The 25527-nt window shown below is 43.2% G+C and overlaps 2 protein-coding genes across 4 annotated transcripts; both read right to left on the reverse strand.

The window, feature by feature from the left end:
* Positions 1-5269: 5269 nt before the first annotated feature.
* PTP4A1 (protein tyrosine phosphatase 4A1) lies at positions 5270-11995 on the reverse strand. Of its 2 annotated transcripts, none has more exons than XM_077289985.1 (5): positions 11863-11995; positions 9908-10000; positions 9391-9521; positions 8982-9056; positions 5270-6524 (listed from the first exon to the last, which is right to left on the reverse strand). In XM_077289985.1, the coding sequence occupies exons 1-5, from the start codon at positions 11965-11967 to the stop codon at positions 6377-6379; spliced, it is 552 nt and encodes a 183-aa protein (XP_077146100.1). In that variant the 5' UTR covers positions 11968-11995; the 3' UTR covers positions 5270-6376. The 2 variants fall into 2 exon arrangements, with proteins under 2 accessions (XP_077146100.1, XP_077146099.1); XM_077289984.1 differs by having other exon boundaries at positions 5270-6528.
* A 282-nt stretch (positions 11996-12277) lies between these two features.
* LOC143807907 (uncharacterized) lies at positions 12278-25379 on the reverse strand. Of its 2 annotated transcripts, none has more exons than XM_077289987.1 (2): positions 25167-25379; positions 12278-12417 (listed from the first exon to the last, which is right to left on the reverse strand). In XM_077289987.1, exons 1-2 carry the CDS (start codon positions 25377-25379, stop codon positions 12322-12324), a joined length of 309 nt encoding a protein of 102 aa, XP_077146102.1. In that variant the 3' UTR covers positions 12278-12321. The 2 variants fall into 2 exon arrangements, with proteins under 2 accessions (XP_077146102.1, XP_077146103.1); XM_077289988.1 differs by lacking the exon at positions 25167-25379 and adding an exon at positions 18129-18199 and having other exon boundaries at positions 12280-12417.
* Positions 25380-25527: the final 148 nt, after the last annotated feature.

Consider the following 25527-nt stretch of genomic DNA (forward strand, 5'->3'; position numbering starts at 1 on the left):
AAAATTTTTTTGATGGCACCTTCCCTTTAAGGTGGTGTTTATACCTAGAGAAGTTAAGGTTAGACCCACAAAGGACACAAATCTTTCTAGGGCTCTTACTCCAGGAGGAGTGTCATCTACCGGATCAAAGAAAAAAAAAAAAAAAAAAAAAAAAAAAGGGAAAAATTGCTGTCTCCTCTCCAGGCCAATACAAGATCTGGTGATGTCCATCAGGATTGCTATGTCCCTCCTGGGGCGTTTGATGTATCCCGGCAGTGAAATAAGCCCAAATCCACTCGAGGGTTGCAGTGGTACGTGTTGGAAAGTCAACATTCCTTATGGTGGTATCTGGAAGGTACACTGACACTGCCTTGGGAGGTAATACATTCGCTCCTCTGGTGGTTGGAGATAGAGTCCCTTTGGGAGGGGGTCCCGTGGTTTCCGCACGTCACCAGGGTAGTTACCAGACGCCAGCCCCAGGGGGTGGGGAGCACATCTGGACAACCATCTGGTTCAGGGAACTTGGCCAGCGGTAGAAAAAGAAAGCTCCTCAAACGTGTGTGAGCTCTTGGCGGTAGAGAATGCATTACAGATTCTCCTACCATTCCTACAAGGCCATCACATAATTTTTTTTTTGGACAATCAGGTCAAGTTGCATACCTGAATAATCAGGGGGTATACGGTCCCATTCCCTAATGCAGATTACTAAACAAATTTTCAGCCTTGCAGAGAACATCCTATCGCTATCTGCTCTTCACATCAGAGCAAATGACAACATAGCAGATTTTTTGAGCCACAAACTACTTCCACAGGGTGAATGGTCCTTCAAAACATCAATATTCAGGCGGTTAGTGGCCATGTGGGGGTGGCAGGAGATCGACCTTTTCGCAACTCAGCAGAACAGCAAAGTGGATAGGTTCTGCTCCCTGGATCCAAAAGAAAATCCTCAGGCGGTGGAAGCCTTTCGGATCAGATGGGACATTGCCTTAGCCTACGCTTCCCCAATTTGTCCGATACCAATAGTTCTCAGGAAGATCGGGCAGGACAGGGCATGCGTAGTGCTCATAGTCCCCTTTTGGCCCAAGAGGCCCTGGTTCTTTTGGCTGAGGAACATATCAAGTCACAGAACAATGGGTCCTTCCAGAGATCCCAGACCTTCTAGCTCAGGGACCCGTATTCCAGCCTCAGGTAACTGGGCTGCACTTAACCTGGAACTTGAGAGGTCAGTGCTAGAAGGCAAGGGGTTTTCTACCATTTTGGTTTCTACCTTGCTTACTAGTAGGAAGCCGGTCACTAGAAAAATTGACGGTAGGACTTCAAAAAAATTCTTGTCATCTACAGGGTGTTCCTTCAGAGGGAACAGGAATAAGGCATGGCGGTTAGTACCTTAAAAATCCAAGTGTTGGCCTTAGCGGCTCTGAATAATTACAACCTCGCAGATAATCAGTGGGTCAGGTTTATTAAGGTATGTGCTAGATCCAGACCAGTCCCGGTGGCCTGGGTCCCTCATGGGTCTTGAATGCTTTGCCAGAACCCCCTTTGAGCTTTTAACTAAAGGGTCCGTAAAGTTGATTACATTAAAAACTATACTCTTAGCCCCAACGTCAGCACGGAGTAAGCGATATACAGGCCCTTTCAGCAGACCCTCCCTTTACCATGATAAGACAACAGCGTAGTCTTGAAACCTGACCCTGCCTATCTACCCATAGTATCTAAGTTCCATAGATCACAGGAGATCTCTGCCGTCCTTCTGCCCTGACCCTAAAAATAGAGAAAAGAAGTTTCAGGAGGTGCCTGCTTCACTATTTGTTAGCAACAAAACCTTGGAAGGAAGGATAGGGCTGTTTATCTCCTTTCAGGGTTCTAGGAAAGGAATGGGAGTCTCGAAGGGTACCCTATCCAGCCTTGGAAAAGTTCCCACGCTCGAGTTCATATGAGGACATCCAGCAGAGGGCGCATCACCGCAACTCAAGGTAAGTACAGATCATCCTGCTTTCCTTTCAGTACCTGGGGTTTACAGGCACGAGCGAGTGCTTTAGCACAGCTCCTGGCTGTAAAATGATTTAACACCTTCAGATGGATTTACTTCATGGAACGTGACAGATCATCTGAAGGTATGCATATTGTTGGTTTATTATTTTTTAGAGCGAGGGTCTTCAGGTGGATTGAGAGAGCAATAAAATATTAAAACAACCTGTGTGTTTATTTCATTAAAATACTTTTTAATAGTGTGTTTTTTTTAACCCTTTCATACAATTGGATTAATAATGGATAGGTGTCATAATTGACGCCTCTCCATTATTAATCTGGCTTAATGTCACCTTACAATAGCAAGGTGACATTAACACTTCATTACCCCATATCCCACCGCTACACGGGAGTGGGAAGAGAGTGGCCAAGTGCCAGAATAGGCGCATCTTCCAGATGTGCCTTTTCTGGGGTGGCTGGGGGCAGATGTTTGTAGCCAGGGGGGGGTCAATAACCATGGACCCTCTCTAGGCTATTAATATCTGCCCTCAGTCACTGGCTTTACCACTCTGGCGGAGAAAATTGCGCGGGAGCCCACGCCAATTTTTTCCGCCATTTAACCCTTTATTTTAGCAGCTACAGCGCCCAAATTTTGCACATACACACTACTAACATTAGTAGTGTGGAATATGCAAAAAAAACAGGGATATGAGATGGTTTACTGTATGTAAACCATGTCTCATATCATGTCGGGTTTGGGAAGGAGAAATGAAAAGCCGGCAATTGAATTACCGGCTTTTCACTAACACCGCTGCGTATTTCTCGCAAGTCACACTGCTGGTCCGTGTGGAATCCGTATTTTTCTCGCCCCCATAGACTTTCATTGGTGATTTTTTTTGCGCAATACGGTGACGAACGCAGCATGCTGCGATTTTCTATGGCCGTACGAGACCGTAATATACAGCAGATAGGAGCTGGGCCATAGAGAATCATTGGGCCGTGTGTAATGCGTATTTTACGGACGTAGTTTATGCGCTCATACGTCCGTAAAACTTGCTAGTGTGAGGCCGGTATAACTCTGAGGTCCGCTCATGCTCTAATCCACTGATGCGGAGAGAGGAGCTGCCCTTTTTTATCTTGAAAGTTTCCTGCCCTGCAAAGGCGGATCCCCTCGCTCGTTGGTGCTGTTATGGGTTCTGTAAAAACACATTACCAGTAAGTAATATACGTGTATCCTCATTATGCTTGTCACCCCACTGTATTATTCATTTCATTTTTTTGCCCATACATTAGACTTCTCGCAGCCTCATATCGTACTGACTAATGGGTGCAGTTTAACTCCCTAGGCTGGTGCACATGCCCGCTGACGTTCCAGACCTGGCGCCATTGATGCAATCTCCACTCACTTGTGGACGTTGACACATGATGTCACAGACATCCCACTCACATTGATGTCACTTGTTTTGGACACGTTGGCACTTCGTGCGCCAATCCACAGCCCTCTCTGAACGGATCAGATTGATAGACACACTGATTGGGCGGTGGGCGTTTGCTTCATGTGAGCAAACCTGGCGCCTAGCCTAATGGGCCCGTTAACATACTATAATTCACACATTATGATTGGACAGCAGATTTTTAAGAGGCTATTCGATGCCATGATGCCACTACCCTTCTAAAGGCACACCGCTGAAACATATATAGGGGCTGTGGCACCATCGCATGGTTTAGGTAAGCATTCAGCAACCTCTAAGTTACACTACATGTTTCTTGGTCTTTGCAGCACCACTGATCTCGTCCCTCTATTTCAGCACTGTGCACTTTATATGAACTAGGGTTGTTCCATTTACAATCATTTATACAAGTCATCGCATTCCAGAATATTTAAATTGTCTGCTGCTTTAATTTTATATGTGCCTGCCATGCTGTGGTGCCACTCATATTTTGGCTCATTACCATGCACTTTCTTGGCCCACAAGGTTTTAATTTCATTTTAAATATATAAAGGATTATCTTTTAACCTGTTTTCCCAAGCGCCTTCCTCTATGTTTCCTCTCTTACTTTGGCATTGAACTATGTCTATATATTTGGCCCATCGGATGCTAGAAATTACACCACTGGTTTTCAGATAAACTATTTAGCATTATTGCTAGGAATTCCCATTTGTTGCTGCCCATATAAATGTAGGCTTTCAGCCCAGGAGAGGCATCATGTTAGGTTTAGGGCAGCAACAAAAGGGCATATGCATTGTTGCTGGCTGTTGGGCTCACATGAATGGGCCAGTTTGTGCACCAACTACCTCTGTATCTTGAAGTTATTTTCTCCGGTATGTTTAAAAGGTTTTTAGACAACCACTCCCTTAACTGCCAATTGTAAAATAAACAAAAAAACAAACAAACAAAAAACACACACGACTTTCCCAAATCTGTAGTTGCGGGTTGGCTGTAGCCTTGGCAGCAGAATGCAGATGAAGAACAGAGGGATTTTCACTTTTGTCTACTGCTCATGGCCCAGGTAAGTGTGCTTTCACATTGTGTTCAGGCACCATTCTGTGGCCATGTTGGGGTGTACCTCCAAACCCCCAACAAAACAGGATTCGGATGTATGCGCCAATAGGGACACACAAATTGTTCTGGCATAGCAAAAGTGTGCTCTGATGTGCTGCATTTTCAAGAGTACACCTACTGGAGGCAGACACAGACTGAGATGCCTCCAGTGGGCATATACAATGGTGTACAACAGAGCACCTTTATTCTGGTGGCACCATTGTCTAGGGCCCCATCAGCACATACATCTAAATTCAGTTTTCTGGAGTGCGGGGAGGTTTTAAATGTAAGCCCTGACAGGGCCACAGCATGGGTGCCTGAACGAAATAGGAAAGTACGCTTGCCAGCCATCTCTAGTCTGTGGGCAGTTTCCTAGGCAAGGGGAGCACATTGTTTTAATCTCTCTGCTTTATAGATACCAAGTGATGTCCCAAAGTTGGCCAGATCCTGTACAGTCCAAATCAGCAGTGTCACTAAGCCAATGGTTTAAACTGTCAAGCGAACACTGCACTCCTGAAGATATAAGTTCTCACTTTCCAATTTGCTGCATCATGAGTTGGCAGGTTTTACTTCAGCAAGCCCAGCATATCAAAATACTAGCCATTATAAATTCCCTTCCGTTTTTCTGACCATAAAGCAAGGGAACAGTTTGAAAATTCTGCAATATTACAGCATTGGAGACCACGAGATGATATTCACAGCATCATTCAAAAAAATAAATAAAAGCTTTGCCACACATACACGTAGTCCATGCATAGGACAAGCCCAATGAAGCATCAGACTTTGCATCCTTCTTTATTAGAGGTTTATGCTTTCATACTACATTTTACAAGCTGGTGAAACACTGGTAACTTATTCTCCCACAGTACTAACACCTCACATTCCCAAGACAGTATAAATATATGGTTGAGCTAACATTGATACAGATCACCTTTTTATCAATTACATAATAAAACAAAATAATCAAGTATCCAAATATTAAGTTACACCGCTCAAAAAAGGCATACAAAAAAAAAAAAAAAAAAAATTTACAGACATTGAGATCTGCCTTTGTAAAAGCAGACGCTCAGGAAGGGAAATAAAGTCACAAAGCAACTGTTGAAGAATTGCCCAAACATACAGTTAAAGAAAGGACCTTTCAGAAACCTTAATCTAGCTACATTAAAGCATCTACATGTTTTTAAAAAGTTACAGAAGAAAAAAAAAAAAAAAAAAATGGCATATTCTACACTTCCTGCACAAGACGAAAGGCAACATTTTAAAGAAAAAAAGAAAATACACCAAGGTCCTCCATGTAAGATGCACCAAGCGGTGCAGACAGGTATTCAAACAGTAAGGCTTTGTCTGGAGACTTCTACAATATGGTCGGTGTGCTTTTACAGAACAGAAGAGGTTGAGATGATATGGCGAAATGCCTGCTCGATGCATGATTGGCAATGTTATCAAGGGAAAATAAAAACTTGCACACTAGAGACTTGTGCAAGCCCTGATATTACGGCAACGTGTGGGAGAGGATGTAAACATATGGCGAGAAGCCAGCAAACAATCAGGCAATATATGAAAGTGCACTACCGCTGACAAGTACTGCACTACTAAATAGAAAACTTGCTGGATGTTTTGGCATTGTGTGGTCATCTGTTTCATTGATAACAGTATGGGGGGGGGGAAACCAGAACCATTAGGTCTTTTTTACTGCGTGATTAGGAAGGTAAATAGTAATAAAGGACTTTAAAATAGTACACAACAAATAAGCAAATCATTCAAGCTCAATTACATTATTTATCTACGTGACATCAGCAGTTTCCAAACTGGAAGGGCTGTGGACATTTTTCAAAAGAATCACTTGACCTATAAAACATTAACCAGGTGTTAGCATTGGATCCTATTCAGATTGACATTTGTCGTTTTCCTCTGTAGCTTCTATTGAATGCAACAATTGTTACGATGGCCATTGGGGTCTTTAAAGCGTAACCGCATTTTAGGACGATACTTCTCCAAGAAAAGCAGCTGCTTGCTATTAAAAGCTCCACGACGCTTCCTGGGAGAGGGGAGAAAAAAAAAAAAAAGTTTAAAGTTCATGGAGTACATTTTTATTTGGTGTATTTTGCATTTATTTTTACTGTCAAGGTAGGAGTAAATGGTAAGTCACATCTACCAAGCTGCATGACATGGGTTTCCAGGTCAGATTTCAAAAACTCCATCAGGAAAGGAAACTAGTAGCCATTGGCATGAAGACAATTAGGAATTTCTGCTCAAAAAGAAATTCACCATGTCAGATACCCCAGTACAAACAATATGGTCTGAGGTCTCTTTCACACATCAGTTTTTTTGCAATGAGTCATAATCCGCCGGGACGGACCATTTTTTTTTTTTTTTTTTTTAACTGAAAAAAAGTATGTAACACAGATCCGGCACCATAGGCTTCCATTCTAGCAAACAACGGATGGCAACAGATCCGGACACAAAAAAAAAAAAAAAAAGGTTACTATGTCCGTTGTCTCTGGACAAACAATTATTAACGGATTTTGCAAATGACAGATGAAACGTGAGGCCATTGTACAATCCGTCGCTAACACAAGTTGAGGGAAAAAAAAAAAACAAAAAAAAAAAAAAAAAACACACACGATCTTCCGGCATCAGTTGCTTATCCGTTTTTTTCAAAGTTTGACGGATTTCGACTGATCGCAAAAAACTGGTGTGTGAAAGGGGCCCAAGGCATCACTGGAGAGGGGATCTCTCACCCGAACATTGAACATACGGAAGTACACTTTGAAACCAAAAAGCTTCTTCTGATTAAAGAAACTTCCCTAGACCTTATGGAGGCAGTGATCAGGATTAATATTAGGGTCTACATTGATCTGATATTTATGGGAGATCTATTCTTTGCGTTGTAGTGATGGGACAAAACGCATTTACTCACATCACTGTAAGGTCGACTGATTCCCACAAACTTAAATGGCCAGATAGATGATGCTATCCAGACAGTGTTTCATCTGGATATAAAAGGTAAAATTGTGCTAAGAAACATGAAAATTTGAGAGCGAAGATATTCTTGTATCTTAAGGGGGGGTGGGAGACAATTCTGGAAGACCCAAAACATCCCACAGCCAGCCCCCATTTAAGCTCACCAAGGAGAGTCAAGTGGGTGTAACTGATCTAATAAAAGTAGAAATTCGGTCATTTGTAAATTACACCCGTGAAGCCATAGCTACCTGTAACGGGTGTCCAATCAGCTTGTATAAATGATTGGTTGTGGCAGTTCGTAGTGGTTCCATTGTTATTGTGCAGCTGCAAGTTACCCCAATAATTGGCCTAGTAGTGGAAGCAGCCATGGCCAGCCCTAGTCAGTCAACTGCATTATTGTTTGACAAGTGTGACTAACTTTTTACTATTGATCTAATGTTAAAAATAATTAAAGATACACAGGTCATTGCCGCAAGGCATTATTGGGAACGGGAGCATCGCGAGGAGCGGGAAGACTGCCGGAGAGGCCAGAAGGTGAGAATATCATGATTTTTGTTTTAATTTTTTTTTTTTTTTTTTTTACAATTATATAGTTCCCAGTGCCTGGAGGAGAGTCTCCTCTCCTTCACCCTGGGTACCAACCGCACATGATCCGCTTACTTCCTGCATGGTGGGCATAGCGGATCAATACATTCCTATGTGTGCGGAATCCCCGCGATTGTGCACAAAGAATGAACATGCTGCATTTTTCCGGATTCCGCCGCGGAAAAAAACGCAAAATGTGCACAAAAATTGCAGATTGCATTCTAATAGGATCCTTAATGTATGCATTTTTTTGCGGTTTTAACACGTTTTTATAGAGAAAATAAAAAGCAAAAAATCCTGAACGTGTGCACACAGCCTTAAGGAAATGCTGCTAAATATCTGTTGCCTGCATCAGGACAGACAGCAAACACTAAAAACAGCAAAAAAAAATAAAAATATATATATATATATATATATATATATATATATATATATATATATATATATATATATATATATATATATATATATATATATATATATATATATATATATATATATATATACACACACACATATACACATATACACACATACACACACATATATATACACACACAAACCAGATAGATGTAGCTCGAAGATACAGACCATGTCAGAGGAAGCTACATGAGAAACAAGCGTTGGGGTGTTGGGCAGTGTGGTTCCCCTTACTATAATGGCACATGGTCTGTATACTTGAGCTACTTAGAACCTACTTCCCATATGGCATGTTAATGTGACCACAATAGTCTGATTACAGATGCACATCTTTGTATTTTATAATTTTTATACTTTTACATTTCAGTTTGCCTAGTTCTGTAATTTCCTGAACAAAGATGATAAAATATCTGAGCATGTCACTTTTCAATGAACTGGGGCATTATTTTTACCTTTCAAACCCAGCATCTGTTAGAGCCTTAAATGGTGTGTGGACGTTTGCACAGTTTGTTGCATACTTACTGCCTGATAAACTGAACAGCATCTTCATATTTCATCCCACATTCAATTAACGCAAGAGCAACAAGTACTGGAGCTCTGGAAGGGAAAACAGTTTAAGACAATAAGTTATGTTATAATGTTACTGCTCGGTCCATTATTATTATTACAAATCCGTAAGTGTGGCATTTTATGCGCCTTAAAAAATGGTTTCTAGAATAAGTAACTGATTAATAGCAATTCAAGATTTCTGATTTTTTTGAAGACTTGACAATGCAAGATATTACATTTGGCCTTGGTTTTTACACAAGACACTGGGGTGATATCCCAAGAATGCCAGTTATTTAGCAGAGATATATCTAGATTTGCCTAGCACAAAGTCTTCATCAATTTAAAAGGTGTTTGTTTTATGTGACCACATTTTACAACGTACCTTCCCAGCCCAGCAACACAATGAACTGCAATACAACAGCCAGGTTCTTCACGGAATTTAGCCTTCAGAAGATTTAACCAGTCATCTACGATCTGACTAGAAGGTGGAGCACCATCGTCAAAAGGCCAGTCCTATTCAGAGAAATAAAAAAAAAGTCACAATTTAAGATGTTATGAAGCAAAGAAAATCCAAGCAAAATATTCTTCTGTTCACAAACTGCATTTGAGAGAACCACATGCTAGTAAGCCCTTCTTTAGGATGACCACTGACTTCTAGAATGACAGGTCTAGTGAACAGGCCACAAAGCTGGAAATATGACAAAGCAGTCTCAGCCAAGAGCCATGTAAGTAACCTGCTTACAATGTAATGTCGCATTTCTATCAGAAGACAGGCTAGCAATAATCTGTGATCGGCTCTCTAGTGCCCCTTCATTCTGGATATTAGTGGTGGTTGTGTGGGTCTAGATTTTCACACTTAACAGATCAGAAAATGTAACATTTTAGACAATTATACGCACCAAAACTTGAATTCCTTCTTTCTCCACGAGGGCAGTGTCATAGGTGGCTTCACACACTCTCACAACTGTAGTAACGCCATATTTCTTAAGTTCCTGGTAAACATTTTAAAAAATTAGAATTTTTTTTTTAAATACAAGACTGCATCCTAAAAAGACTACCACACTGTAAAAAACCCTGTTCAGTATGTATGTAGATTTTTATGCACACGTCATATGAGGATGGTTATCTGGTCCTTTATTCGGTTATCGGAATAAATTTTCTCATTTACCCATCCTAAATCGTCAGAAATGTTCAATATAGAGTGGGCATGGGTGTAGAGACTGACCAGTCAAAAAAAAAAAAAAAAAAGGCAAAGATTGCTTGAGAACTGCACCCTTGTTTCCAGTCAACTCTTCTGGAAATAAACGCAGCGGTTTTGGAGAAGGTTGGAGGACTTCCTATGAAATTCAGAAGCTGTTCAGGTGGAATTCAGCCCTTTAACCTGTTCCAAGGACAGACTATGTTAACCCCCCAATCCCATCATTTGGCAGATGTTTAAGGTTGTAAAGTCATAGTCACCACCAACTTTTACAACCTTTTCTCTGTTAATTCTTATCTGAAGAGGCAAAGTCTAAAGGGTATGCACGCAAGTTAGGTACCTACATCAGAAATTTCTGCACAAAAAAATAAAAACCCTGCATCTCTTGGCAGGAAAACGCTGCAAGAATTGACATGCTGCAGATATGAACCTGCTTCACACCTGCAGCACGAGAGTTGAGAGGTCTCAGGCAGGATGCTGGGACTAACCACAGCAGTTTGGTGCAGAAATCTCTACTGTAAATACCATAACTGTTGGCATTACCTAAAAGCAACAATGGAGCCTTATCTGTTGGTCCATGTCCTAAAAGGCAAATCCTCCCATCAAGTCACAGGTGTAAACCATTTAGTGCAATGTGCTTACATCAGAAGAGACCAGACATTTCTTAAAGCAGACTTGACAGCTTGATATGCGGCCTCATCTAAAATCAGTATATTACACCTTTACGCTCACAAGCTTGTTTGCCAAAATGGTGCACGCTTGGATACCAGCTCAACTTAGGACCCAAGGGCTCTTCTTGCCAAGCTTCATACACTAGCATTCAGGCTTAATTTGTAGCAAGAACAAAAAAAACACCTGCTATTTCTTAAACCACACTTAGATTTATTAATTTTTTTTCCATCAAAAAGGTACATGGACCATCAAGAAGTGGACTAAGAGGGGGAAGGAGAAAAAAAAAAAAAAAAAAAGGCGTGGCCCAAGAGTGCCAAAACCGTGCCATAATTTGGCATCACAGGACTTAAGTAAGACAACTAAGATTTGGATGATCAAGTGAAAGTTTATAAAAAGTTCATCAAACCGGCTCATGCAAAGGACAGTCTAGTCCAAGTTTGCACGGTCTAGTAATTAAAACTCAAGACTATTTTATAGAGCCGTTTAAAGGGAATCTGTCGGCAGGGTTTTGCTACCTCACTTAAGAGCAGCCGACAGCGATGTATCACTTAAGTTTTCTGGGTGCAGTACTGACAAATGTTTGTATTTAATAATGCAGGAGAGCTGACCCTGCCCACAACAGGCTCTATATAAACACTGTCAATAGACAGTGAGCAGCTTATCACAGAAGGGGCAGAGTCAAGACTTGCAAGAATGTGGCCAGCTAGTTACAGCAATGTTCAATCACAAGGCGAATCCCTGTAAGTGATAAGAGCGCTATCCTCATCTCCCCTCTTGACAGGCTCCAAGGTGCAGGGCCTGCGATGTTCATAACCAGAGTCAAAAAACGGCTTCTATCATTTGTTAGTGTCCGCTAGTAGTCAAATAGACACCATTTTTTGCAGTTTTGGCTAGCAAGCACATTGATCGGCAGCTGTAGCATGGAGCATATTAAGTATCCATATCCATTTTACAAGACAATAGCCCTTCAACAGGAACACTTACCTCTATGAATTTATTTAAGGTTGCATTGGTGGGGTTGTGGGTGATGAGAAATCTCATGTTTTTGTAGGTTATCTCCACTGGAGCAGGGCGGTTCATTCTGGCCATTTTTTTTTTCTTCAATTTAAGAACCAAAACAAACTTATACAGAAAAGAAACGATCGTAAACTTAAAGTTAATCACGAAAGGAAATTAGGTTTAGAAACTGAAGTCAGCTTTACTCCACAAACTTCTCAGTGCTTGTTTGGATGGAAGCAATGAATGAAATGAGCCTCCTTACAAGAGCAAATCTTCAATCCAGTAATACTGAGAGACAAAAGACATGCAGTGCACGGATGTTTACCCCATCCAGGTATCAGCCCCTTACTTAAGGTGCACTGCCAAATTCAATCCAACACTTTTCCAGGTTGACGGCTCTTAGGGGGGTTTCTTTGTGGAGTAGTAATGAATTTCTTTTACAGTTCACTTGTCTGCATAGAGGTCATGCTGTGCCTGGCAGTAGTCTCCACTGCCCTTCAGAAACTCCATAAATGTGTGACCAAGAACACCACAGAACTGCTGTGAAAGAAAGAAATAGTTAATGACAGCTCCCACAAGATTGAAGAAGTGTTACAGCTTATTTTATTAGCAGTAACATGAACAAATGGGCACAGGTTCTGAAAGTCACATACAAGGGTGGTGTGACAAGACAGACGAAATCAGCTACTATAAAGGTAGTCGTCGTACCATACAGCCAGTGCCCGATACATGATGCCCATGGATTGGGTGGGCAGCATGCATCAGGTTCGCTTTAACATAAAATTCACCCCATTTCCGGTAATGCAGTGCAGTATTCGCCTGGGATTTCTGAAGATTTTATTGGCAAACGCACAACATCATGGCAGAACAGTACAACAAACTGCAGACACCTACGTGTCCTGCGGTACAGTCGCCAGTACTGACTACTAGATTAGAAGTCACCGGATCTTCAGCCATCAGGAGAAATCCTGGCTGTCAGCATTAAATACAAGCTTTTTGGTAAAATCTTTTCCTCTCAAATGGAGTGTCAGGAGAAAACAAAAACACCCTACACATTGAAAAATGTGCTAAATCGGGAAAGATAAGCACAAGCGCAGGGAGAATAGTCCACCACATAGTTCGTCTTTTCCCTGCCCAAGCCTCTCGTGCATCAAGAATGGCCAGTTTGCTTTTCTCTTTGTATTCTCCAAAACACCTGTGCACACGTTAAAAGGGGTTTTCCACTACTCAACACAACCCTTTCTGAATCCCCACATCTCCCCATGTAAAACCTGTTATGGTTAATATTTTATAGCTTGCTTAGATCCCTTAACAATTTATACATCCAACTTAACTCATTAGATTTATAAGTGTTATTCATAAATGCAGTAAATTGCTGAAGACATTAGCAGCTGGATAGAATACTTTGAAGGAATTCAGCAGAATCCATGATTTATGGGCCTTGGTCTCTAAACTTGCATATCTTTTAGGCAAATGCACTAAGCCACCCCCTTTTCTTCCTGTGGGTGTAATAAAATATTTGTGGCTTGGGATCTGAGCAGACAAACCAGACAAACCCTGTACAGTGACAGATGCTGGCTGTGTGTCTCCAATTCATTATTAATAGGAGCCACATTGGCAGATCCTTGCATCTCACCCCAAACTAGCTCTCCCAGGACAGGGGTTTCCACTACAACTTTTACTCCCCTCCCGATGCTAGTAGTGTCTCCACTGGCTGTCCCAGGGATTGTGTGACACTGGTTATGTAACGCGATCCATGTGGCCAATCTTCTGGCTTCTCTTCCCATCTTTGGACATACCACATACACCCAGAGGCAGCGGAAGCTGATGATCTCACTTCAACCGGATGTATGTGACGTGTTTGAAAGCAGGTAGTGAAGTCAGCACTTACTGGCTGCAGGAATCGCATGATAATGTACTTCGATCCCCAAGAGCGAGTGCCGACAATACTGGAATGGCACCGGAAAGGAGTACAAGTGCTATATTACAACGGGGAAACAGGGAATCAGAAGCCAATGGCCAACAACCCCTAAAGTATCTGCAGCAAATTTCTGAATAAATATGGCAATTTCCAGTAGTACAGCATGGCAATTTCAGTGTTTTCTTCCATTCAAATTTCCTCACCTGCACGCCAATTTCAGATTGTCTGAGTTCGTGGAAGGAGACAGTAGTACTAGTATTGTGTCATTAAACATTAACCCATTAGTTTTGTGGTCCTCAGGTCAGTATTGGCAATCACTAAGAATAGCTCCTCCACCAGGACAAAAAGTGCAACTGTCCGCGCTACACTACAGCCAACATTCTACTGCATCAGTACAAATTGTAGCTTAGGGTATGTGCACACATCGCAGATTTGTTTGCAGAATTTTCGGCACAGAATCTGCATCTCTTGGCAGAAAACGCAGGTAAAAATGCACGAGTTTGATTTTTTTTGTGCAGATTTTCATGCATTTTTGTAACCTAAATAATGATTACTTAAAAAAAAGAAAAAAAAAAAAAAAAAAAAAAAGAATTGTGATGTAGTTTTTGTCCAACCTCTTATTTTACATACTCCATTGAAGAATGTTTACACACAGCCAATAGCCAGACACAGACAGCTAGACACTAGAGGGATAAGGCCTCTTTCACACTTCCGTATTTTCTCTCCTGTCTTTTCTCTCCTCCGAAATCTGTTGAGTTTTGAATAAACAGGATCCTGCAAATTTCTGCAGGATTCTGTTTTTCCCCACTAGCGTCAGGCCGACGTACCGACGCATGCTGTGAAATAAAAGCACAACGGGGCAGCGGATGCAGTTTTCCCAACGCATCTGCTGCCCCATTGTAATGTCCGGGGAGGAGGGGGCGGAGTTCTGGCCGCGCATGCGCGGTTGGAAATGGCGGACACGATGCACAAAAAGACACTACATGCAACTTTTTTTGTGCCGATGGTCCGCCAAAACACGACGCAACCGTTGCACGACAGATGCGACGTGTGGCCATACGCAAGTCTATGGGGAAAAAACGCATCCTGCAGACAACTTTGCAGGATGCGTTTTTTCTCCTAAACGACGCATTGCAAAGTATTCCAAACGACGCTAGTATGAAAGTAGCCTTAGCGACGGATGGCCATCCGTTTCATCCATCGTGCACTGGATTCATCGGAATATAACTGTCCGTTGGGCGGAGAAAATGTTCAGAGGAACGTTTTTTCTGCACATTGGAAAATTGCCCAGCGACAGGTCCTGCGCTGCCCGTCGGCGGCTATAATGGAAGCCTATGGGCGCAGGATCCGTCGCGGACCATCACACGAGGAAAAAAAAAAAAAAGTCTTATTAGTCCACCATTTGAGAGGGGGGATATATCCAATCACTTCAAAACTGAAATGTTTCCACATATCCCAGTGATTTTTAAAAATGTTTAAATTTAAGCTAGATGGAGGCCCGATGCCATCAGGAGGGCGGTGATGTCACGAAGGGAGCAGGCTTCGCAGTGTTGAGAATCTCTCCCCCCATGTGCTCACCCACCTATCCACTCTCTTTCCCCATGTGCCGACTTCTCCCGTCTGTGCTCTGACAGTCTACCTCATGTGCTATTCCCCTTGTCTAAAGTCTTTCCTGTGCCGTCCCGTTTGAGCCGTCTCCCCCTGTGCTCTCTCCCCTCCATCGGCCGTGCTACACTCCATCTCCATCTACTTTTTTTTTTTAAATATATTTTCCGGCATATAAGACTTTTTAACCCCTGAAAATCTTCTCAAGAGTCGGTATATTCCAGAATGCTGTAGATAAGCCCCTGATGCCGGTGGGCTTAGCTCACCTTCGATTTTGGGGGAGACAGGTTCCCTTTAACCCCTTCATGACCTTGGGATTTTCCATTTTTCCGTGTTCGTTTTTCGCTCCCCTCCTTCCCAGAGCCATAACTTTTATTTTTCCGTCAATATGGCCATGTGAGGGCTTATTTTTTGCGGGACGAGTTGTACTTTTGAACGACATCATTGGTTTTAGAATGTCGTGTACTAGAAAACGGGGAAAAAAATTCCAAGTGTGGTGAAATTGTAAAAAAAAAGTGCAGTCCCACACTTGTTTTTTGTTTGGCTTTTTTGCTAGGTTCACTAAGTGCTAAAACTGACCTGCCATTATGATTCTCCAGGTCATTACGTGTTCATAGACACCTAACATCAGAGGTGTCTAACTGCATTCCTCGAGGGCCGCCAACAGGTCATGTTTTCAGGAGTTCCTTGTATTGCACAGGTGATTATAATTTAATCACCTGCACAGAATGATTCCATTGGAATGCTAAGGAAATCCTGAAAACATGACCTGTTGGCGGCCCTCGAGGAATGCAGTTTGACACCTCTGCCTAACATGACTAGGTTCTTTTTTATCTAAGTGGTGAAAAAAAAATCCAAACTTTGCTAAAAAAAAAAAGAAAAAAAATTGCGCCATTTTCTGATACCCATAGCGTCTCCATTTTTCATGATCTGGGGGGTCGGTTGAGGGCTTATTTTTTGCGTACCGAGCTGGCGTTTTTAATGATACCATTTTGGTGCAGATACGTTTTTGATCGCCCGCTATTGCATTTTAATGCAATCTCGCGGCGACCAAAAAAAACGTAATTCTGGCGTTTCAATTTTTTTTCTCGCTACGCTGTTTAGCGATCAGGTTAATGCTTTTTTTTTTTTATTGATAGATCAGGCGATTCTGAACGTGGCGATACCAAATATGTGTAGGTTTGATTTTATTGATTTATTTTGAATGGGGCGATTTAAACTTATATTTTTTTTCACATTTTTTTTTTTTACTTTTGCCATGCTTTAATAGCGTCCATAGGAGGCTAGAAGCTGGCACAATGCGATCGGCTCTGCTACATAGCAGCGATCATCAGATCGCTGCTATGCAGCAGAAATGCAGGTGTGCTATGAGCGCCGACCACAGGGTGGCGCTCACAGCTACCGGCGATCAGTAACCATAGAGGTCTCAAGGACCTCTATGGTTACTGTTCAGAAGCATCGCTGACCCCCGATCATGTGACAGGGGTCGGCGATGCGCTCATTTCCAGCCGCCCGGCCGGCTAAATGCCGCTGTCTGCGTTTGACAGCGGCATTTAACTAGTTCATGGCGGCGGGTGAATAGTGATTTCACCCGCCGCTATTGCGGGCACGTCAGCTGTTCAAAACAGCTGAAATGTTCAGTCTTTGATGCGGGCTCACCGCCGGAGCCCTGCATCAAAGCGCAGTATCTGACCTCGGACGTACTATCCCGTCCGAGGTCAGAAAGAGGTTAAAGGAATATCATTATAAAAAGACACCCAGAATAAAGTCCTGTATTTAAAATACAGTATCACTATGGGGTTACTAATGGTTACCAACATGTGGGCTTGATGTCTCTTGACAATACAAAGGTATCATCAACCCCACAAATATGAACCCCACTTGCCACCACTACAGAGCAAGTGGGAAGAGTGTGGCAGATTTGGCGCATCTTATAGATGCACCTTTTCTTGGGTGGCGGAGAGCTGATATTTTTAGTCTGGGAGGGGCCAATATCCATGGCTCCTTCCTAGGCTATTATCAGCTCACAGCTATCTGCCTATCCTTTGCTGGTTAGATTTTATAGTGGGACCCCATGTCCATTTTTTCCTGGGGTCCCCCTGTAAACTAGCCAGTAAAGGCTAAGCCAACAGCTGTGAGCTGATATTAATAGCCTGGGAACCTTTATGACTATTGGCTCCTTCCCAGAATATTAACATCAGCCCTCAGCTTTCCTTCTGCTGGTTATTAAAATTACGCAGAAGCCCCACACAATTTCTTCATTTTTTTTATCTTTAACCCCTTCCCGACCTGTGATGCCATGTAGGCATCATGAAAGTCTGTGCCAATCCGACCTGTGACGCCTATATGGCGTCATGGAGGGATCGCTTCCCTGCAGATTGGGTGAAAGGGTTAACAACAATTTCACCCGATCTGCAGGGACAGGGGGAGTGGTACTTCAGCCCAGGGGGGGTAGCTTCGCCCCCTCGTGGCTACGATCGCTCTGATTGGCTGTTTCAAGAGCCAATCAGCGCAATTTGTAATATTTCACCTATGAAATGTGGTGAAATATTACAATCCAGCCATGGCCGATGCTGCAATATCATCGGCCATGGCTGGAGACCCTGATCTGCCCCCACCACCGATCTCCTCCCCAGTCCTCCTTTCTGCCCCGTACTGCGGTCCGCTCCCCTCCGTCCTCCTGTCCGCTCCCCCCATGCTCTGATCCACCCCCCCTCATACTTACCGAGCCTCCCTGTCTGTCACTCTTCTTCATGGGCGCCGACATCTTCCAAAATGGAATTTTGATCACTGTGATAAAACCTATCAGTGATCAAAATAAAAAAAAATAAATAAAAAAAAATAAATAGTAAATGACCCCCCCCCTTTAATCACCCCCATAGGTAGGGACAATAATAAAATAAGGAAATATATATTTTTTTTCTTCCCCCACTAGGGTTAGGATTAGAACTAAAGTAAGGGTTAGAATTAGGCTATGTGCACACGGTGTGGATTTGGCTGCGGATCTGCAGCGGATTGGCCGCTGCGGTTTCGTAGCAGTTTTCCATCAGGTTTACAGTACCATGTAAACCTACGGAAAACCAAATCCGCTGTGCCCATGGTGCGGAAAATACCACGCGGAAACGCTGTGTCAATTCTTTGTGCGAATTCCGTTTTACACCTGTTCCTCAATAGGAATCCGCAGGTGAAATCCGCACAAAAAACACTGGAAATCCACGGTAAATCCGCAGGTAAAACGCAGTGCCTTTTACCTGCGGATTTTTCAAAAATGGTGCGGAAAAATCTCACACGAATCCGCAATGTGGGCACATAAAACCACCAAAAAACAGAGCAAAGAAATTCTAAATCTCAATTAATAAAAAAACAAAATTTATTGAAATACAAAGACAGCAATACAGCTAAAAATTCTTAAATATATCTCTGCTGTAAGCAGTATATACTAATACAGAGGTATCATAGGGAAAAACATCAGTACACCGGGTTATTTGTGGGCAGTCCAATTCAATTCATCCCTGGAATAAGCATAAAATATATATGCATGTCTAAAGCAGAAAACTAGTTGGTCCTGTGAGTGTATACACGTCTCAATGTTCCCATATAAGCGGGCCCATAGTCTGCTATATGACAAATAGTGATAAGCACTTACCCATAATAACAGTCAGGGGAACAGCCCACACTTCACCCGGCGGCCGCCAAAATTTTAGCCAAATTTCCATTTTTATGCACAAATAAACGCAAAAAAATTATCGACCTAAATCTACCACTAACATGAAGCCCAATATGTCACAAAAATACAATCTCAGAACCACAAGGATCCGTTGAAGCGTTCCGGAGTTACCTCATAAAAGGACACTGGTCAGAATTGCAAAAAACAGCCAGGTCATTAAGGTCAAAATAGGCTGGGTCATGAAGGGGTTAAAATTAACAGTTGCTGTCTGGTTACAGTCTATGTAGGTTTGTTCTGTTAATGCTCCTACATAGGATGGTGACAATGTATGTTTGTGTTAGATTATCAGCTTAGTAATGAGGGTGTGGGGCTGACACCTTCATTACTAAAGGTACAGTCACACTCAGACGCTGCGGCGATATAGACAACGAGCCGACCTAAACTAGATCGCTGGAGCGTCACTGTTTAGGTGGCTGTAGAGATGTCAAACACAGCAACTCCAGAACGATGCAGGAGCGATCCAGTGACTTAACGGTGACTCACTTCTCGTTCTCACAGGTTGTTAGCTCCATTACATCCATTGTTATCGTCATTGCTTTTGATGTCAAACGCGACGATACACGCCGACCTGGCGACGAAATAAAGTTCTGGACTTCTAGCTCCGACCAGCGATGGCACAGCGGGATCCTGATCGCTGCTGTGTGTCAAACACAACGAGATCGCTATCCAGGACGCTGCAACGTCACGGATTCTTGTCGTTCTAGTTGCAAAGTTGCTGAGTGTGACCGTACCTTAAGCCTAGGTGTCAATGACAGCAGCTGACACCAAGCCCTAATCCCATTACCCTGATGCCACTGTGTCAGCATGAAAGTTGGTGTTGAACCAAGAAATTCCATCACAAAAAAGCCTTCATTGCTGTACAAAAATCTGTTTTTGCCGCAGGGTTTTAACTACCAAGAGCTGCAGAAATTTCTGCAAGCAAATACTCAACGTGTGCACATAGTCTGCACGAAAAAAAAAAAAACACATGTGCATGAGGGATCTCACTTTGCTGGTGCCCGTGCAAGGGGTGTATGGAGGGCTAGCTTATGCACTGCATGCCTTTGCACACTTTCCTAATAAGTAACTGAGCACCGAACAAAGACATGCATAGCAATAGATGATAACTATCAATCAAATGATCCAAATCAAAAATGCTATGCCAAGAGGACTAATGCATAAATGCGGGTAAGTCGCTATCAAATATAGAGCAAGGGAGATATGGGTCAAACAGACCCAGAAAAACGACCAAAAAACCGAAATAAAGACGTATAAAAATATAAACTTTATTATTGCACAAAGATATACATATAAAACATATTACATATAGGAATCAGGTGAGGCTCAATACCGCAGGGTGTGCAGAGACACCACTGAAGGAGCATGTAAAGGACGCACGGAGCCGGGATCAAAGTTTAACCCATAGTTATACATGGTGGACTATAAAGCCCATACTGCTATGCTGAGAATAACTAGCACCAACCTACCTACACATAACCAGACCAAAGGCCCAAGTAAATCAGTATATTGAGTCCATACACATTACCTCAAATGGGGCAAGCAGGTGAACCGGATCCAGGGTCCGTGCGCCCTCCCCAAACTTTCCTAATAAAGCGGGTACGTTTCACATTTAAAGTGATGTGTTATGTGATATTGTTTTAGTGTGTATTAACATGTCAAACAGTGTGCCTATGTATATGTATGGGAGATATAATGTTACAGTAAGGTTTAGTATTAACCCCTTAACCCACAAGGGCGGGTTACAAGTTAATGACTGGGCCAATTTTTACAATTCTGAGCACTGTCCCTTTATGAGGTTATAACTCTGGAACGCTTTGACGGATCCTGATAATTCTGACATTGTTTTCTCACGACATATTGTACTTCATGATAGTGGTAAAATCTCTTTGATATTACTTGTGTTTATTTGTGAAAAAAACGGAAATTTGGCAATTTTCCAATTTTGAATTTTTATGCCTTTAAATCACAGATATGTCACACAAAATACATAACTAACATTTCCCACATGTCTACTTTACATCAGCACAATTTTGGAACCAACATTTATTTTTGTTAGGGAGCTATAAGGGTTAAAAGTTGACCAGCAATTTCTCATTTTTACAACACCATTTTTTTTTTCTTTTTTTCGGGACCACATCACATTTGAAGTCACTTTGAGGGGTCTATATGATGGTTTAGAAAAAAAACAAGTGCGACACCATTATAAAAACTGCATCCCTCAAGGTGCTCAAAACCACATTCAAGAAGTTTAATAATTTTTCAGGTGGTCACAGGAATTTTTGGAATGTTTATAAAATAAAAAAAAAAAAAAAAAAAAAATGAACATTAACTATTTTTCACAAAAAATTGACTTCAGCTCCAATTTGTTTGTTTTTTTACCAAGGGTAAAAGGAGAAATCGAACCCCAAAAGTTATGGTACAATTTGTCCCGAGTACGCCGATACCCCATATGTGGGGGTAAACCACTGTTTGGGTGCATGGCAGAGCTCGGAAAGAATGGAGCGCTGTTTGACTTTTCAATGCAAAATTGACTGGAATTGAGATCGGATGCCATGTCGCGTTTGGAGAGCTCCTGATGTGCCTAAACATTGAAGCCCCCCACAAGTGATACCATTTTGGAAAGTAGATCCCAAAGGAACTTAACCAGATGTGTGGTGAGCACTTTGACCCACCAAGTGCTTCACAGAAGTTTATAATGCAGAGCCGTAAAAATAAAAAAATCATTTTTTTCACAAAAATGATCTTTTTGCCCCCAATTTTTATCCCCCCCCCCCCCCCCCCCCAAGGGTACCAGAAGGAATTGGACCGCAAAAGTTGTTGTGCAATTTTTCCTGGGTACACCGATACCCCACATGGGGGGGGGGGGGGGGGGTGTGAACCACCATTTGGACGCATGGCAGAGCTCGGAAGGGAAAGCGCCGTTTGGAATGCAGACTTAGATGGATTGGTCTGCAGGCGTCACGTTGCATTTGCAGAGCACCTGATGTACCTAAACAGTAGAAGCCCCCCACAAGTGACCCCATATTGGAAACTAGACCCCCCCAAGGAACTTATCTAGATGTGTTGTGAGAACTTTGAACCCCTAAGTGTTTCACTACAGTTCATAACGCAGAGTGGTGAAAAGAAAAAAAATCTTTTTTTCCCCCCACAAAATTTATTTTTTAGCTCCCGGTTTTGTATTTTCCCAAGGGTAACAGGAGAAATTGGACCCCAAATGTTATTGTCCAATTTGTACCGAGTACACGGATACCCCATATGTTAGGGTAAACCCCTGTTTGGGCGCACGGGAGAGCTCGGAAGGGAAGGAGCACTGGTTTACTTTTTCAACGCAGAATTGAGATCGGATGCCATGTCACATTTGGAGAGCCAGTACACAGGCAGAGATGCTTACCTGTCCAAGGCCTCCAAACAATTACACTAACTAAACTGCAGCGGACCCAAGTTAAGATGGCGGAACATGTTGAACATGCCACATACAGATCATTTTGCACAGGTGTGCTAAGCGGAAATCCTTTGGAGCCGGAGCCCACCTCAAAGCAGGGGATCTGCCAGCTGACGTACTATTCCGTCAGCTGGCAGAAAGGGGTTAACCTACGAGACTCAGCCGTATTTCACGCAAGTGAAAAGGAGCCCTTAATGACAGCTTCATTTTCACAATTCTGACCAGTGTAACACAATTAGTTTACAACTCTGGAATGCTTCATCATAGCCCAGCGATTCTGTAATTGTTTTTTCGTGACATGTATTTCATATAAGTGGTAAAATTTGGTTGATTTTTTTGTTAGTCAGTTAGAAGGCTTAACAATTTATTAGCATTCTTTTTTGCTTTTACAAAACATTTTTAGGGACCACGGAATATCTGAAGTGACTGAGGGGCTACATGACAGAAAACATCCAAAAGGGACACAAAAAAACAGCAAGCACCCTCAAGGTGTTGAAAACCACATTCAAGTATATTAACACTTTAGGTGCATCACAAGAATTAAAACATGGAAGAAAAAAAAAATTGAACATTTTACATTAAACCAACAAAATGTTGCTTTAGCCTCAAATTTTTCATGTTCAACAAGGGTAAATGGAGAAAATGAACAACAAATTATATGGTCCACTTTCTCCTGAGTAAGACACCCCATATGTGGGGAAAAACCACTGTTTGGGTGCACGGCAGAGCTCGGAAGGAAAAGAGTGAGGTTTTGGAATGCAGACTGATGGGAGTGGTCTGCGGGTGCCATGTTACATTTGGAGAGCCCCTAACGTGCCTAAACAGTGGAACCCCCTCTCCACACACACACACACACACACACACACACACACACACACACACAACCCCATTTTGGAAAATTCCTTCAGGGGTGTAGTTATCTAGAGATGTGGTGAGCACCTCGAACCTGCAGGGGCTTAACGGAATAAAAAAAAAAAAAATTGGATAATGAAAAATTAAAAGTGACAGTTTCCTTAAGAGTTAGTTTTAAACAATTCTCCTCAAAATGAACAAGAGAAAAAGGACCACAATTTGTTGGGCAATTTCTTCCGAGTACACCGATACCCCATATGATTGGGGAGGGGGGCAAGAAGGAACACCATTTCAGTGCAAAAATTGCATGGAATAGATTGCAGATGCAATTGCACTTGGAGAGCAGATGAGACTCCAAAACAGCAGAAACCCCCCACAAGTGACCCCATTTTAGAAACTTTACCTCTCTAATTCCTCTAGGGATGTGGTGAACATGGCTATTGGGTTGGTAGGCCAAAACTCCCACTCCACAGCACTGGTCACTACTCAGCATGTGCATAAAGTGCAGCACAGATTCATCTCACCTAACAGCCGAGATACTTAGATCAGGGACAGAACAGACATTTTATAGGACATGTCATTCCGACTCCACAGCACTGGTCACTACTGAGCATGTACATAAAGTGCAGCACAGATTCATCTCACCTAAAAGCTCAGATCAGGAACAGAACAGACTTTAGGGTATGTGTCCACGTTCAGGAATACATCCGGATTAGCTGCGGATTGAACGCTGCGTACAGCCGCAGTGTTCAACCCGTAGCGTCCAGATGTTACAGCATAGTGGAGGGGATTTTATGAAATCCCGTCTCCACTATGTGTCCGAACACGTATCCGGTGGCCCTGCGTTTCCGGACCTGCGGCACATCTTTTTAGAACGCAGCATGTCGCAAACCTTCGGCCCGACGGACAGTGTGTTAAGTAGCACAACGGGGGCAGCGGATGCAGTTTTTCAACACATTTGCTGCCCATTGCGATGTCTGGGGAGGAGGGGGCGGAGTTTCAGCTGCGCATGCGCGGTCGAAAATGGCAGACTTGACGCACAAAAAAAAGTTACATGAAACGTTTTTTGTGCCGACGGTCCGCCAAAACACAACGCATCCATCGCACAACGGATGCAACGTGTGGCAATCCGTCGATAATGAAAGTCTATGGAGAAAAAAAAAAAAGCATCCTGCGGGCAACTTTGCAGGATGTTTTTTTCTCCAAAACGCCGTGCGTCGAACGACGCTAGTGTGAAAGTAGCCTAATGTAGAGAGCCCTGACCCAGGTGTCACTTACTCCGCTGCAGTTTCAATAACTCACTGTCTTATAACGAGATTGTCAGCAGCAATCCTGATACCTGGTAAGCTACCAACACAAAGCACTGGCGGCTCTGCAGCACAGAACACCAATCTTATCCAAACCGCAGCAAGCAGCCCAGTAAGGGGCATCACTGGAACCAGGGTCTCCGTCCCTACATCTTGCTGCTCCCTCCCAGGTGGGCTGGGAATGACCTGATGACACGTTCCGAGCTCTCCAGGCTAAAGCCACAGTCACATCCATCCCCGGCAGTGACCGGCGCAGCCACCAGGGCAGCGGATTAGCGGCTGACACACGGCAGACAAGCCCGGGCACGTCCGGCAGATCACACCGTCTACAATCCGGATCCCGCCGGTCCGCAGCCAGCACAATGGAGATGGCAGGAGCAGACATGGCGGCCATGCTAGGCACAGCCGTCCGTATGGACCGGAGGAGATACTTACAGGGCTATGCTTACTCATTGAAGATTGTATCTTAATCATACAGCCGGTCCCTAGGAAGAATCGCGGGTGGAGCCGTGGGGCGGCCGCCGGTGGAGCATACAGCAGACGGCTGTGTCCCGTAGCTAGGGCGCGGTGGTGAAGGCTCCGGTGACGGGCTGGACGCGGCCCCGACCTCCTCTCGCTGCTTTCTCCTCCGTGACCAGTAACCAGCATGGGACGCGGCTCACGCACGACTTACGCCGGGCTGCCTGCGTCACAAAGCCAGTATTATATATCAGTAGTGACGTGTCCGCCCTCCTGGCCAATCACTGCGCACCTCGCTGCCAGGAAAGGGGGGGTTACGGCGCGAGACGTGCCTCTC

The sequence above is a fragment of the Ranitomeya variabilis genome, chromosome 2, assembly GCF_051348905.1.
Source record: "Ranitomeya variabilis isolate aRanVar5 chromosome 2, aRanVar5.hap1, whole genome shotgun sequence".
Classification (NCBI taxonomy): Eukaryota; Metazoa; Chordata; class Amphibia; order Anura; family Dendrobatidae; genus Ranitomeya; species Ranitomeya variabilis.

Coding starts and splice junctions, on each gene's coding strand:
- PTP4A1 (XM_077289985.1), bottom strand. CDS start 11,967: ATGGCCAGAATGAACCGCCCTGCTCCAGTGGAGATAACCTACAAAAAC. Junction 10,001..11,862: donor CCTTAAATAAATTCATAGAG/GTAAGTGTTCCT, acceptor AATGTTTACCAG/GAACTTAAGAAATATGGCGT. Junction 9,057..9,390: donor TGTGTTGCTGGGCTGGGAAG/GTACGTTGTAAA, acceptor TTTCCCTTCCAG/AGCTCCAGTACTTGTTGCTC.
- LOC143807907 (XM_077289987.1), bottom strand. CDS start 25,379: ATGCTGGTTACTGGTCACGGAGGAGAAAGCAGCGAGAGGAGGTCGGGG. Junction 12,418..25,166: donor CAATGAGTAAGCATAGCCCT/GTAAGTATCTCC, acceptor TTTCTTTCACAG/CAGTTCTGTGGTGTTCTTGG.